Below are 16,383 nucleotides of genomic sequence, written 5' to 3'. Positions count from 1 at the left end.
CAAAAATGCGATAGATGTAGCAATATGAAAGCAATTGTTTAAACCCTTGTTCAACGCTGTATGTTTGATAATAAAGCAAGATGTACTCCATGTTTTATTTCATGTTATTATTGAGTAGTTTGGGTTGTTGGGTAGATTTGGTGGCTGACACGACTGTGCTATCTCTTCATGCAGCTTATGTATGTCCTATGAGATGACTTAACGTCAAGGATGGGTTAGCCTAGTGGTTTACGCGTCCGCTCGTGACGCTGAAGACCAGGGTTCGACACCCCACATGGGTACAAAATGTGCAGCCCATTTCTGGTGTCCCCCGCATTCATATGCCTGGAATATTAGCTTAAATGAGTGTAAAACCATACTCACACACCCCCTCACACACTAACTTAACGTCAGGCTCGGTGACTTTGTGTATGGCATGCCACTATATCCAAATGGCGTTTAACGTTTCTCATAACACCAACCACTACTTGTACAGGTAAATGACGTAACTGAAGGCTTGAAAAATAGTAGAGGATTGACCATGTATGTAGAGACACTCATGGTCCCGCTTTATCAATAAGCATTAGTCAAGTGTTATGTACATGCAAGCTAGGAAACTTACTCTTTGTTAACTTTTTGTTTCAATTTTGAAATTGACACGTAACAATTATTTGAAGTGCCCCTTCTGCATCAGCCACATTTGATTCTCCATTTTCTACAGAAGTTGCCCTTTCATTTTCGTCTTCACATTGTTTTTATCTCAAAAATAGGTATCTTAAAAAATACCTCAGTTTGTGTATAATGATAGTCATTTGCCATATATATGTCCAGACATTATTACCCCCAGTCAATGGATCAATATGCACTACAACCCATGCTGCATGTTAGGCGCTAAAAGGTTAACAGTCGTGCGACCATCCACCGGGTACCCATACACTGCTGGGTGGATAGAAGTAATTTTGAAAGTCACTTGCCTAAGGCGTGGCCACATGCGTTACATGTGCTTTGTTGTGGGTCAGGAATAGAGTCCCACAAACTCTCAGGAGGTTACCCATCGAAGGAGTCTGCGCGACTAGCGTGGCTTAACTTCAATAGATTTGTGACCTGTGCTCATGAGGGAAACGCACCACAACAACATTAATATGTGCATAATAATTGTGTAAGCATGTAGATAACTGCATGCTCTTGATTTTAATCATTACATGTACATATGTACTTGATGAAAATGTAAAAGGTTTAAAAACATATATGTATAATCAGCCGTTCACGGCCTGAACTGAAATACAGAACGTTTCTGTTCCGACGACCGTAGCCCCCACCGCCTCCTGCGTCTCCTCAACAGATCGTATTCATGTGCTACTTTGATAACATTCCAGGGCATGTCATGCACATTTGTATACACGCATAAAGCTCGTCAGTCGTGCAGTGTATCAATTTCTATACACCGCGGATTTAACACTACAAAAGGTTTATCGGTGTTTCACACAACCAATGTCCTAATATCAGCCGTGTAAACATTCAGCTGAGTGGAACTTCAGCAAATGTGCTACTATATACCACAATATTTCAATACACAACTTAACCCGTGAAGGTCCGGGTTAGAATATTGTCTTCAGTAACCCCTGCTTGTCGTGAGAGGCGACTAACGGGATCGGGTGGTCAGGCTCGCTGGCTTGGTTGACACATGTCATCGGTTCCCAATGGCGCAGATCGATGTTCATGCTGTTGATCACTGGATTGTCTGGTCAAGACTTATTTACAGACCACCGCCATATAGCTGGAATATTGCCGAGTGTGGCGTACAACTAAACTCACTCACTCACTCAATACGCAACTTCCTGCATGAGGAATTCCTTTAATCCCCATGTGTCACTGGACGTTTACGTGCAATGTGACGTGCTTGCAATTGTTCAGACGTTTATAACTTCTCTGAAACCCACGAACCTTTATGTACTGACAAAGGATCATAAACGGGATTAATTTCAATTGGTTTTCAAAGACTACTTACGGAGTTGAATTTAACCAGCAAACACAATTCCAAACAGAACATCAAGCATGGAACAATAGAGGGAACAATAGAGCCAAGGAGATTTTGTTTCTGTCAAAAATGTCTGTAATCGGTGCCCAGACAATAAGAATATATAATAATGATCATAATTTAATAGTAATAATCTATTTATAAAGCGCCTAATATCCACCATCGAGATGCTCAGTGGCATGGATATACGTCAATATACACCCATAGTATCTTCTCATCAGCTTTCAGCACTTATGTTTCAGTAAAATACAATTTATTGATGTATTTTTATCTTTGAAATGCTTCAGTCCCGAATCAAGTTTCCTTTACAAAGACGCTTCTAGGATATTAGGATCTTTGTTCTGTACTCATAGCTACCCCTGTCCTTAACCTCCATGAAAACATATCATGTTACATATTTAAGCTTGTCTGTAGATTGTATTCAGTTTGAAGTATGGACCGATATACGCTTCTATTGAATATTTAAGTTCTGCTTCAATAGGGACTTCTCAAGCGAGGACGGCGGAATAGCCATGTGGATAATGTCTTCGCTCGTCACACGAAACTCGGGTTCTATTCCCCATACAATGTGTGAAGCCCATTTCTAGCATAGGCGGATCCAGTGTGTGGGTGGGGAGGGGGGAGGGGAGGAGCGCAACCACCCCCACCCCCCCTTTTTGCCCTGAAAGTGTATTAAATGACCATTGAAACTCGGGTGAATATGCAGTGTGCACCCATCCTTTTCTCAATAGTGTGCGCCCCACCTTTCTCAAAAAGCTGTATCCGTCCCTGTGTCCCTGTCTAGTGTCCCACGCCGTGATATTGCTGGTACATTAATTTGCTAAAAGCGGTAGTAAAACTAAACTCAGTCACTAACTCAAGCGCACGTTGTCTCGCCTAGTTAAATGTACGAGTGTGTATTCAATCTCACACTAGCAATCTCCCTGTCATTCGACATAGGTACTCCCAGTAAATAAGAACAACCATCTGGTCATACGCTAAGGGTCATGAGCTTGGTCTTTAGGTCGAACCATACTCATTCAATGTGCACCATTTAAAATAATGTTTAAAACACAACTTTAAACAAGTTACAAATGCCAACAAATAGAACGATATTCTTGCGGTGTGACCAAGCAATTTATTGCACTGAATTGATCTTTCTCTTTTATAGCTGTTTAATCATGGACAATAGCATGTCCTATTTGTCATTGTCTTTCTCTGAAATTAATATTAATATTAATATCACAAGTACTTGCAAAGACCCTCCTGAACGGGAAAATAAAATAACTACCAGGAAAGGCCATTTCTGTACTAATATAATAGCTCAAGTACTTGAAGACATTCTATAGCACAAGAAAATGGCATATGGCTTAAACTACTATTTACAACGCTAAAAAGCCAACCAACGTGTATTTTAAACAACAATAAATATATTTACAACCATTATGAGTACCAAACAACAGGACATGCATGCACACATTTACCAAAACAAGGAACAAGCTTATGAACACTTACTTATCAAAGCATGTTGCAATTTAATGTACAGAGATTTATCGTCACCGAGTGGGACAAACGTACACTGTGCATAAATGGACTTGTCAAGAACAACAATCGGGGTTTCTAAAATGCTTTCTGATTAGACACGGGTCCATATCATAATTATCATGATACATACACCCTACTCCCCTTTAACCAACCCTCTACCACCCTTAACCCTTCTCAGACCCTTGAAGATCCGGGTCACAATTGGTCTTCAATAACCCATGCGTGTCGTAAGAGGCGACTAACTGGATTGGGTGGTCAGACTCGCTGACCTAGTTGACACTTTATTATTTTCAGATGGCCACTATATAGCTGGAATATTTCATCAATAGGACAGTCATTGCGAGTTCAACATTGTATCATATGATAACAGCAAGCAAGTAGTCAAAGAGGATAAATGCACCGTTCAAGCACAACATCGAGCTTGTAAACTGTATCCTGATTTCATATTGTCAATATTATCCTATAACATTGTTCAACATCCGTAGCATCTCCAACAATCAACAGCTTCAAGGTCGACTCGTCCTCGTAGATCAAAACTCTGTCAGCTAAGACTGGCTCCTTCTTTGCCATCGTGTTCTTCACCAGTGTTGGACCCATGGTCGTTATTCGGCTGGGGAGAGGCGCCTTTAGTGTTTTCTTGAATTTCCCATTTGAAGGTGCAGGCACCCCTGTGGTGCTCCGTTGGGTACGTACGTGTGAGACGGGACCCGTCATCTGTGACCCGTGTTGAACACGCTGCATGTGTGAACACACGATTCACAAAGTGTCTACAGTGAGGTATATCCTGAAGAACTTTGGTCATCTGACTGGAGAGAAAACAGGACTGTGATGCGTCCATCTGCTCTGTTTCAGGTGGGATTCCATGTGCATTATTCTGCGAACTTCGCATGTCAGCAATTTTCTTCTTGCACTTGTCGACACCAACCTTGGCACCAGTTATCATTAGCTGGGAACTCTTTAGTGAAACTTTTACTTTTTCCTCTGAAAGTGACTTCTCAACGTCACGCAGTTCTGCATTCTGCATCCAAAATGTTCTTGTTTCTTCCTTCGTCAACAAAATAGTTTCTTCCGAGTAAGTGTAATCTTGCAGAAAACGTTTTATCCCTTTAAGGACTTCAGCTGCAATGTCTTTTGTACTGGAAACAGTCAGCACCTTCTGTGAATCATCTGCTTCGATGAGCATTTTGCTTGACAGATTCTGCAACAAACGTTTCATTATTGTTCTTGCTTCGGATGGTCTCAAATAACCACCCACTGGATATATTTCAAAGTCAATATCCTTCTTCTCGATACAGTTCTTGAGGATATTTTCAACCCTCTGGTCATCTATTCCAGTGGCGTCCATGTATTGCACTGCACCATCCGCTGTAGCCTTCACCTGGACACCATCTGACATCATCTTGTTTAAAATATGCGTCCTCGCTTCCGGGCACGATTGCAACAGATTTTGCATATATTTTTTTACTGTCAGGTCTTTCCAGTTCCTTTGACTGACCATTTGGAAAGGGACCGGCGTGACGGGAGGAGACATTGGGGATTGTGGTCCTTCACATGACTCTCTCTCACTCTGCCTGTACTATCTTTATACACATTCTCGAATTGTTTCACTGCTTCGTCAAATACATCCTTTGTTGCAGTTATTGAAAAGGTACCTGTGGAAATGTCAATTTCTACTAACATTTTCTCGTGGCATGGTAACGTGCGGTTCAAGAGGTCCTGTTTCAAATCAAAGAGGCTCTTCCCTATGACACTGTTTCTGCGCACTCGGATGTCCCTTGTCTTGACCAGTGATAAGAATTCCCGTGCTATCTCCCTATGCTCTCCTGGGGCGACTAAAACAAATTCATTTGCCTGAGTATCAAGTTCAAAGTCGACGTGATCGCTTTTTGCCACGCTCATTTCAACATACTCTTTAGCTCTTGGTCGAGACTGTAGCAGCTTTTGCTTCTTTCCTTGAAATCGCAACTGCAAGAAACATAGTTCAGGGGGAGGACAAATACTCATCAAGTTGGGTGTTGAAGTCTCGTATTGCATCCCTTGTTCCAATAACAGTAATTGCCTGTTTGTCTGTACTTTGTGAAATGTTGATTTTTCCTGATGCCAACCGCGCTCCAATCTGCTTTATGCTCTCCCAATGCTGCTTGACCTGTTTAAATGATCTGTCGTCAAGTTTGATTGCACCATTTTCATATTTGGACATCTGTTCTTTCAGATGGGATTCAGCTTGAGGCAAAGCATCATCAGTGGCAATGATTGATATACATTGGTTTGCTTCATCAGAGAAGAACATGGCCTTGCCGGGAAATCTTAACTGGCAGTACTCATTACATTCGGTCACTACTTCAGCATTTGTAAGAACTTTCAAAATATTACTGTCTTTAAGATCCCATGTGATTTGTTTAATACACTTAAGATATATGTCATTAAACATATCAAGATGCCCTTTTGTCCCGGCCAATAGAAGGAGCTTGTTTTCTTCTGGGGTAAATGTACAGGTGATACCTTGAAGTTTGCTTTTCAGAATGAGATGATTACGTGCTTGGATGTTGTCTCTGAGAAAGGGAACAATATGTCCCTCCAATTGGACGCTTCTTCTGTGTTGTAACTTTGTAAATGTATCTTCCATGCTTGAGTCGTCCACAGAGATGGATGAGGTTGAGGAATACGACCCTCCAGTAAGCAGTTTGTGGGTGGCTTCAGTCACCATCTTCTCATTAGACTTGCTTGTGACCACAGCAATGCCAGTGCGTGTCACAAAACATGTTGCTTTCCCTGACACGAATATTGATGAATCACATATTTTTTTGTATAGGTTATGTCTCCTGTTCTCTTGTACTGGACGTTGGATTAAACACAGACACGATGCAGTGTCCTGAAATATTTTTTGTATGGATCTCACCCCAAATGACCTTAGAGAAGGAGACCTGTAAACATTCCCTGTGCAGATTGCTTTGATTTCATCAGCGTTGATGGTTGTGATTCGTTCTGTATTATTCACCTTTAACTTCCCATCCAGCTCCGACAAGACACCTGTATCAGCTTTGATGTGACGCCATTGCCATACCTGTAACTCCAGCTGGCTGGTCTCATCACCGAACTGTATCCCGAGTGATTCAAAGATTATTCTTAAGGTGCACTTCTTTGTATCTACAACAGAACAAGCACGTGTGTGTAAAGCCCACTCTCATTAGACATCAGGGGCGGCGGGGTGGCTTGTGGTTAAAGCGTTTTCTTGTCGTTAAAACGAGAACCTGGACTTTAAAATCTGCTAACAAAACGACCAACTGCACTGATGTCTACCAGAATATAATAGACCTTATCAAGGGGCGATGGGGTAGCTTAATGGTTAAAGCACCCGCTCGTCATTTCGAAGACCCGGGTTCGATTCCCCACATGGGCACAATGTGTGAAGCTCATTTTTGGTATCTCCCGCCGTGATATTGCTGGACCATTGCTAAAAGTAGCGTAAAATTATACTCACTCACTCATTAGGCAGCATGAAATAAAGATGCAGCTAAGTCATGACCTAACACCTTCTTCACAAATGATGATTATGACTCAAATATACTCACTGTAGTATTTGTCTATCACGAAAGAGCCGCTATATGTCTACGATATTGTCCATACGACGCCACTATAAGCTTACTGAGATGTGTATATGAAAGTATGATGCAGTGCCTGAAGTCTCCATCTTCCTTCTGGTCAGATATGTTTTACATTTATACATTATATTGTATGCTAATTGGATGAGCAATGGTCATTTGACCTTCTTATATTACAGTATTGCTCTGAGACCTGCAACGAAGAATGTTCAGCCTATCAACGCGATTGCAGTGAGTGAGTAAGTATGATTTTACGTCGCTTTCAGCAAGATTCCAGCATTATCAAGACGGGCGACACCAGAAATGGGCTTCACACATTATACCCATGTGGGAAATCGAACCCATGATGAGCGAACGCTTTAACCAGTAGGCTACGCCACCTCCAACAGCGCGACTGTAAAGAAGATTTGTCGTCTGATTCAATGATTGTTGAATTTACAATGTTGCTTTCTGTGTTATGCAAATAAACAGTTACTGACCGCAATTATGGAACATATTCTATTTATTAGACCAAATAAACCGGTATTGACTGAGGCATCGTTAACTGATAATTAATAAGCTGTATCTGATGTCTCAACACTCACCTTCCGGTTGGAAATGATACGTCTCCAATCCGCCATTCCTTTGACTGTAGCGCCTTTGAAGTGCCATCGTATTCTGAAAAGAGACAATTTAGTTGATGAAATGATAGTTTATAACTCTACATGGAAGAGTGAGTGAGTGAGTGAGTTGGGTTTTACGCCGCTTGTAGCAATGTTCCAGCAATATCACGGCGGGGGACACCAGAATGGACTTCAAGCATTGTACACAGCCATGTGGTGAATCTAAGGTCATAAATGGGTAGCCCTAAACACTAAAAATGTCCTTTTCATCCGTAATAACTGTGAATAACACTGTCGGAGAAGGTCAAAAGAAAAGAAAAGAAAAACGCTAATTGTGGAAGTCATACTATTTTTAACTATTTTTAATTCACCATTCTCGAAACAAACATGGTATTAAAAGGACTTAAACCATGGCAAAAGAGACGGACATTCGTCTAAGGGAGATAACTCCATCGTCAATCAAGCGCGCGGCAAATCTACCCAGCATCTACACGCATATCTCAAGAGCAGTCATGACGAGTAATATCTAAACCTGGATCAGCAAAGGGCGCTGCATAACGCCCTACATTGTGACATGCAATACAGGTGACCTGAGTCACGATAAGGCCAATTCTCGAGGAATACTGTCTGCTGTGAAAGGCGGTTTGATACAGGGTTTTTATACGGGACTCAACAGTGTCTGCGTGTCTGATTACACAGCACTGTGTTGTGAATTCAACTTGCAACAACAAACAATTTCATATTTTGATTTTGTTTTCTTATTTCCGTTACAACAACGATTTTACCTGTGTGCATGACAAGTATTGCGTGTGATTATATTGATTATTTTGTCTTTCTCTCCTGGATGTTACACCGTGGAAAGGCGTGATATGTAACGGTTCACAAGTAAAACGAGATTGTACATTTGAATTATTCACTTATAAAGACAGTGAATCAAGTAAATTAAAATCTAAAGTCGCATCGGCAATACCACAGCCATATAACCAGGTTTTTTCATATACACAAAAGCGTTCGCTCGTCGACCACGCTGAATACCCGGGTTCGATTCCCCACATAGGCACCATGTGTGATGCCCATTTATCGTGTCCCCCGCTGTGATATTGCCGTAATATTGCAAAATTTGGCGTAAACCCATACTCACTCACTCTGCTAACATCTGTTTACAAATCTTATCTTGCTCAACAATTGTGAAAATTGATTAATGAATCACTGTGTAAAAGGAACATGTTTTTGAATCAGTAATTACTGTGTCAAAATGAATACCCGTAAAACCATACCCACTCACACGTGGCTACAAACACATGATTGCAAAGCCTGATCACAATAAAGGCATGATACATTATGGATGACATCGATCTTGTTGTCAACGGTATAAGGATCAATACCGAAGCGTCGCATCGCATCCGAGTGAGTGCGTGAGTTTAGTTTTACGCCGCACTCAGCAATATTCCAGCTGTATGGCGGCGGTCATCTCATCAGAATAAGGAAGTGTCTTCATTACAGTATCCCGCCTTTATCAACAAAAGTGTTAACCTTTGAAATGATCTTATCATATGATGGTGTTGGGAGCATGTGATGGGGTTAAGATCATATGATGGTGTTGGGAGCAGGTGATGGGTTTAAGATCATGTGATGGTGTTGGGAGCAGGTGATGGGGTTAAGATCATGTGATGGTGTTGGGAGCATGTGATGGGGTTAAGATCATATGATGGTGTTGGGAGCAGGTGATGGGTTTAAGATCATGTGATGGTGTTGGGAGCAGGTGATGGGGTTAAGATCATGTGATGGTGTTGGGAGCATGTGATGGGGTTAAGATCATATGATGGTGTTGGGAGCAGGTGATGGGGTTAAGATCATGTGATGGTGTTGGGAGCATGTGAAAAGGTTTAGATCATATGATGGTGTTGGGAGCAGGTGATGGGGTTAAGATCATGCGATGGTGTTGGGAGCATGTGATGATGTTAAGATCATATGATGGTGTTGGGAGCATGTGATGGGGTTAAGATCATATGATGGTGTTGGAAGCAGGTGATGGGGTTAAGATCATATGGTGGTGTTGGGAGCATGTGATGAGGTTAAGATCATATGATGGTGTTGGAAGCATGTGATGAGGTTAAGATCATATGATGGTGTTGGGAGCATGTGAAGATGTTAAGATCATATGATGGTGTTGGGAGCATGTGATGGGGTTAAGATCATATGATGGTGTTGGAAGCATGTGATGAGGTTAAGATCATACGATGGTGTTGGGAGCATGTGAAGATGTTAAGATCATATGATGGTGTTGGGAGCATGTGATGGGGTTAAGATCATATGATGGTGTTGGAAGCATGTGATGAGGTTAAGATCATGTGATGGTGCTGGGAGCATGTGATGAGGTTAAGATCACATGATGGTGTTGGGAGCATGTGGTGGGTTTAAGATCATATGATGGTGTTGGGAACATGTGAAGATGTTAAGATCATATGATGGTGTTGGGAGCATGTGATGGGGTTAAGATCATGTGATGGTGCTGGGAGAATGTGATGAGGTTTAGATCATATGATGGTGTTGGGAGCATGTGATGGGGTTAAGATCATATGATGGTGTTGGAAGCATGTGATGAGTTTAAATCATATGATGGTGTTGGGAGCATGTGGTGATGTTAAGATCATATTGGGGTGTTGGAAGCATGTGATGAGTTTAAGATCATATGATGGTGTTGGGAGCTTGTGGTGGGGTTAAGATCATAATATGATGGTGTTGGGATCATGTGATGAAGTTAGGATCATATGATGGTGTTGGGAGCATGTGATGGGGTAAACATCATATATATCAATACCATCTTAGAGCCAAAGCGCCTTTGAGCGCTTTACAGATATTTGCGCTATACAAGTATTTGTATGTATGTATGTATGTATGTATGTATATGATGGCGTTGGGAGTATATGATTGGGTATATATCATGTGAAGGGGCTTGTAGCATGTGATGGGGTAAACATCATGTAAAGGTGTTTGGAGCATTCGTTAATGATTTATGTGTTAAGGATGCATAGAGGATGCGTAGGAACGTCTTAAATATGTCCTGTTCCCTTTAGTGGATCGGAGGAAGGTGGCAGCATGTATACATGACGCTGGTGATAGACTGGGTGTATACATGCATATTCAGTAGTGTTTTCCAACACAACCAAGCGAAACAACAGCAGTGTTTACACCACGACACAACTATCCACCTCTGAATAGGTGAACTATTCATGGAGTATCATGCTTTCGATATGTGAAATCTGACAGTCATAAAAATGTATCATATGTTTCAACAATCTTCCTATGTACTATGCCTAATGACATATAACATGTAACAATAAACACACATCACAAGTAAACCGTATCAAACTTACCGTCCTTGTTCAATGGCCGCCGCTCTTGTGATAAGGGTAGATGTGAGTTGTCGCTATTAATAAACTGAACCTATCGCAGGTGTTCAGGCTGGGTCTGTGTGAAGCTTGGGTCATGACGTCTCAGCTATCTGTTGTGCTGAACTTTGTAATGAATGAAAAGTGAAAGTACGGCATGGTTCACCTTTAACAGGAATCGATTGTTTGAATTACTGAATGAAAAGTGAAAGGAAGGCATAGTTTGCCTCAAACAAGAATAGAAAATGTTTAAATTACTGGATCACGATGTGATTGTAACTATTCATGGTGCACTTCTCCTATACACGAATACACTTAAGTTTCTCATTGTACAACCTGGTTAACTGAACAAATAGTTCAATGCTATATATCTGTCACATTCATTAGTTGAATGCATATTTATAGACTCACATGATCAGAATCATGACCCTCGACTTCCTCAAAAATGACAAGGATTTTCAAGGAAGGTACTTACATCATAGGCAAAGGAGTAAACAGCCTTATCAAGAGTATATATTGGAGTCTTCATATTAACGCCCTATAACAGTTGGCACTAACAGATAATCAGATTGTATTAAACATATGCCACACAGCAAGTGACACAAACAGATAATCAGACTGTATATAATTTAAGCCAAACAACAATTGACACAAACAGATAATCAGATTGTGTTTAATCTAAGCCAGACAACAATTGACACAAACAGATAATCAGACTGTATATCATTTTAGCCAAACAACAATTGACACAAACATAATCAGACTGTATTTAATTTAAGCCAAACAACAATTGACACAAACAGCTAATCAGATTGTATCTTATTTACGTCTCATATTTTCCATTTGTGTCTTGTGGATTTTATAATATACTCATGCCAAACATGGTTGTCACCCCCTTCAATTATATTTATTGGAGAGGGTGGGGGTTTGGGTGGGGTGGGGGGTGACAACCATTATTGGCATGAGTATATCTAAATACTGTCACCGGTAAGGATCCGGGTTAGAATTAGCCTTCGGTAAACAATATTTTAGTAGGAGGCGGCAGTGCATGTCGTAAGAGGAGACTAACGGGATCAGCTTGTCATCGTATCCCAGCTGTTTAAGTTAATGTTCATGATGTCATACACTGGATTGCCTTGTCCCGGCTCATGTATTTACAGACCGCCGTCATATAAATCGATTAATGCTAAGTGTGGCGTTAAAAAGGTAAAACAAAACCAAACAAAAAACCCAAAACTGTATCTTTACCACAAATCATTATCACTTAAATCGCCATTGCAGCCTACGTCACTTTGACCCTGACACTGTTTGCAATGCCATATCTAAATGTACGAGCTTACCATGCACACAACACATGCTGCCAAAACTGTGATTACATGGATGGTTATGAGTTTATTCTTCAACCTCAGACTGATTTATTTGATAAACACTTTATCAATCCACATCATGGGGTCATTATGTACGTATAAGTAACACTATGGGGGACAGGTAAGTGAGTGAGTTGAGTTTTACGCCGCACTCAGCATTATTCCAGCTATATGGCGGCGGTCTGTAAATAATCGAATCTGGACCTGACAATCCAGTGATCAACACCATGAGCATCGATCTGCGCAATTGGGAAGCGATGACGTGTCAACCAAGCCAGCGAGCCTGACCACCCGATCCCGTTAGTATGGGGGGACAGGTGGTTGTATGGTATACATGTATGTTGGGGTGAGTGTAAGTGAGTTTAGTTTTACGCCGCACTCAGCAATATCCCTGCTATATGGCGGCGGCCTGTAAATAATCGTGTCTGGACCAAACAGTCTAGTCATCAACAGCATGAGCATCGATCTACGCAGCCTGACCACCCGATCCCGTTAGTCGCCTCTTACGACAAGCATAGGTTACTGAAGACCAGTTCTAACCCGGACCTTCACGGGATACATATGTTGGGTAGGTGACACAAAAGCCGTATGAAGATACACACCACTCTGCAGTACATTATAACACTGCAGTCACCCACCAACTTTTCCTTTCGTTTTGTATTGATAGCGCTTACGTAATACGTTCCCTAAGGCGACTGTTGCTTCGTAAGTAAACATATATAGCAATGCAATAGCAGCGGCATTTACCCCAGCAATACGCAGTCACGCCATAACGAATCGGAACAGAGCTATCGAAATATTGATCTAGCATGTCTGTTCAGATATAACACATTGTGTGCGGTCTTACAGAAAATTTAGAGAATTCACATTCAACAGGGTTGGAGAATTCCATTCAATGGTGTTTTCAGCAATAGTATCGTATACTGAGGAAAACAAATAAGGGAACAACGCTTCATCGCAGTGTTCCTTTATCTGGGCTATTCTCAGAGTTTCACCCACAGTACAATACAAATATTGTGAAGAAACCTGGAAAAGGATAAATGAACAGTTTGCTTTCAAAGGTTACCTTATTTGTTTCCCTCAGTATATGTATCACAGCAGCATATTAGTAGTGTGGGGCCCGTTCCACAAAGCGATCGTGGCGAAGCGAAACTTACGGAGGTCGCAGTGCTAAGAGTGTTCATCGGAAAGGGTGCGTTGGAGTAGACTAAACCGAAGTTTTAGCACCTGTGTGTTGCAGATATATAATGGCGGTCTGTAAATAATAGGGCCTGGACTAGACAATCCAGTGACTGACATCACGTGCATCCGATCGACCCACCCAATTGGAATACGATGACATGTACCAAAGTCAGGATACTGACCACACGACCGTGTTAGTCACCTCTTGCGACAATCATGGGTTGTTAAATACCATTTTTTCCCATTGTCTTCATGTGTCATTTGTTAAAATGAAAACCTGGACTTATAATATCGAGCATAAGAGTCCTCCTTATCAAGGGACGGAGCGGTAGTCTAGTGGTTATAGCGTCCGCTCGTCATGTTGAAGACCCGGGTTCGATTCCCCAAATGGGTACAATGTGTGAAGCCCATTTCTGGTGTCCCCTGCCGTGATGTTGCTGGAATAGTGCTAAAAGCGGCGTAATACTAAACTAAGTGGGGAGCCGGTAACAGTATATTTACCATGAATGATCCAGACATCAGACCATTTTATGCGTTATGATATCTTAATTGCCGTAACATAACCTTTTGCTATATATACAACATCACCACATTATAAACTGGATTTATTTGCAAGTAAATGGAATACATACATTCGCGCACGGATGTTAAGAAATTGGAGTTACCTCCCCTAGTGCGTCGTCTGCTCGTCTGCCCGGCTGGCCCTGCGGTGTCTTCCAAACAAGGTGAAAAGCATCGAACGCGTTCACTTGTAAATAGATTTATGGAGCTAAAGGTGTATTTGGGGACTAACACGAGGATGGTCTTAAAACGGGAACGGTGAAAAGAGTTTTTTGTGAAGAAAAAAAAGAGGAAAAACAAGATCACGGTACGTAAAACCGACAGTGACATTCAGAGAGAAAGAGAGAGAAAGAAAAGAGAATGAATTATAAGGGCGGGGAGGGGGTGTGTGTGTCACCCATTTGGTTCTGGGGAGGCGAGGGGGTCATCATTATTGTACACGTGTACTAGGGGGTAGGGGGCAGCAATTTTGTACGTATTATTATTTTTAAAAATTATGCTTAAAAACATGGGAAGGGAGTGGGGGGGCATTGCCTTTGTACATGACATGCAGGGCGGAGTTACGTACTTTATTTGTACATAACTTTTAGGGGGGGGGGTGTTAAGGTGTCATTCACATTGTACATGTTTCTCCTTGAAAATCATCATATATAACCCCCCCCGCCCGACCCCTACCCCAGCCATAAATTATGAACGGTCCCTAAGGAGCAGACGATTTGTTCGGTAATGGTGGAAGGATGAAAGAAAAATCATGATATCAACAAGGAAGTATAAGCTCTGCTTGAATGCCTAATCTTTCGGTTGAAGATAAGAGGTCATGTGTGAGATTCACGACAATGTTTTAGTGTATTTTATAGTGTATTTGTTTATGCATGTAAAAATACAAACGTGGCTCTGTTTGTCTAATAACTGACACTGTCGATATATCGTCACATTAATGTGGATCTTTTCATTCGCCGACTTTCGTCCCTCTCCGGTATTCGTCGTTGTCACGAGTGAATATATGACCTAAATAAGCTAACAAGCAATTGGAGCAGTCCTAAATACCATCTTTGAAATTGCACATGAAATATATATATGTATGGACCAAATGAAGGGTTTTATTCTTGTTTACAGGTTTACAGAACTGCATACAGAAAAAGTATAAATGGAAACATTCTTTATACTAAGGGAAATAACTGCTCTTGAGAATAACTGTATGTCTGGGGAAAACCAAGCAGCCATTTATATACCGTATTTTAGGATAGTTGATTGGTCGAATTTGTGCATGTGACGAATGGCAACTTTCATTTTCGTTTCAGCAAAATCGAAGTGACAGGAGAAGAGGTCCTACTTGGAATCAAGTCGGGCGCCTTCTTGGGCTGGTGTCATCGCACATATTCAGGTGGGTAGCATTAGACAGATGTTTAGTCAAACTAAAATGTGCATTGTGATGAGGTTTTACTTTGGGAAGCGTCACAATGTAAATTTTCAATCAAACAGTCCCTTGAGCTCACAAGCAGAACTGGTCATTCAGTAAGTAATTTCTCAGCCCATACTTTCCAAACCGAAAATGGAAATGCTCTTTTATAATTACATATTCTTGTAGTAATATCACGTTAAATATCATATGGACGTTTTGCCTACTTTATGCAATCCGACAAAAAATGCACTAAAATATATTGTATTTAGCAAAAAGTGTCTTTACGACAGTTACATACAAGGTTCATCGAAATAAGCCCCCCCAAAAACAGCCAGACATCAGGGCTGGTAACTTCAAAATGTTACCAGCCCAACTTGGATTTAACCAGACCAGACACCAAGATATGGTGAATTTAATCAGATGTATGTATAATATCTAAAATCATTTACCAGACCATCGGGCTGGCTAGCTGTAAATTTAGACCGTCCGTCAGAAATGTAGCCCGTAGCCCGTCTTGGTTATACAGACAGTAATGTAAAAGAATAGTGTTTGTTTTAGTATTTCTGAATGTTTACATTAATAACACAACTTATAAACTGATAAAGAAGGTTTCAAAGAAGACATTTTTGTGTAATGTTAATGCTGATATTTTTTTATATTAAATTTAATACTATTGTTTAATTTCACTTTCAGTTTATCAAAGAGAAAGTAGGCAAAATGGCTGCTATCTAACT

The 16,383-nt window shown here is 41.1% G+C and overlaps 2 protein-coding genes across 2 annotated transcripts in view; one reads left to right on the top strand and one right to left on the bottom strand.

Annotated features, from left to right (window-relative positions):
- Positions 1 to 5,522: 5,522 nt before the first annotated feature.
- Positions 5,523 to 11,202, bottom strand: LOC124265452. Its single transcript, XM_046700249.1, has 3 exons — positions 11,123 to 11,202; positions 7,728 to 7,800; positions 5,523 to 6,688 (listed from the first exon to the last, which is right to left on the bottom strand). Exons 2-3 carry the CDS (start codon positions 7,792 to 7,794, stop codon positions 5,523 to 5,525), a joined length of 1,233 nt encoding a protein of 410 aa, XP_046556205.1. The 5' UTR covers positions 7,795 to 7,800; positions 11,123 to 11,202.
- A 4,366-nt stretch (positions 11,203 to 15,568) lies between these two features.
- The window catches only part of LOC124265413, a 43,787-nt gene continuing 42,972 nt past the window's right edge, over positions 15,569 to 16,383 (top strand). Inside the window, exon 1 of the mRNA XM_046700192.1 lies at positions 15,569 to 15,631. The gene's annotated coding sequence lies outside the window, so the exon portion shown is untranslated. The remainder of the gene's footprint in view (positions 15,632 to 16,383) is intronic.

This window comes from Haliotis rubra, unplaced genomic scaffold (assembly GCF_003918875.1).
Source record: "Haliotis rubra isolate DU_JTF1 unplaced genomic scaffold, ASM391887v1 Scf1212, whole genome shotgun sequence".
NCBI lineage: Eukaryota > Metazoa > Mollusca > Gastropoda > Lepetellida > Haliotidae > Haliotis > Haliotis rubra.
The sequence above is the reverse complement of the archived record's forward strand: the minus strand, read 5'-3'. Positions and strand labels throughout refer to the sequence as shown.

Excerpts from the sequence above, each read along its gene's own strand:
- LOC124265452 (XM_046700249.1), bottom strand. The coding sequence starts at position 7,794 with ATGGCACTTCAAAGGCGCTACAGTCAAAGGAATGGCGGATTGGAGACG. Across the intron at positions 6,689-7,727 it reads GTATCATTTCCAACCGGAAG|ATACAAAGAAGTGCACCTTA; the intron begins GTGAGTGTTGAG and ends GTTCTGTTGTAG.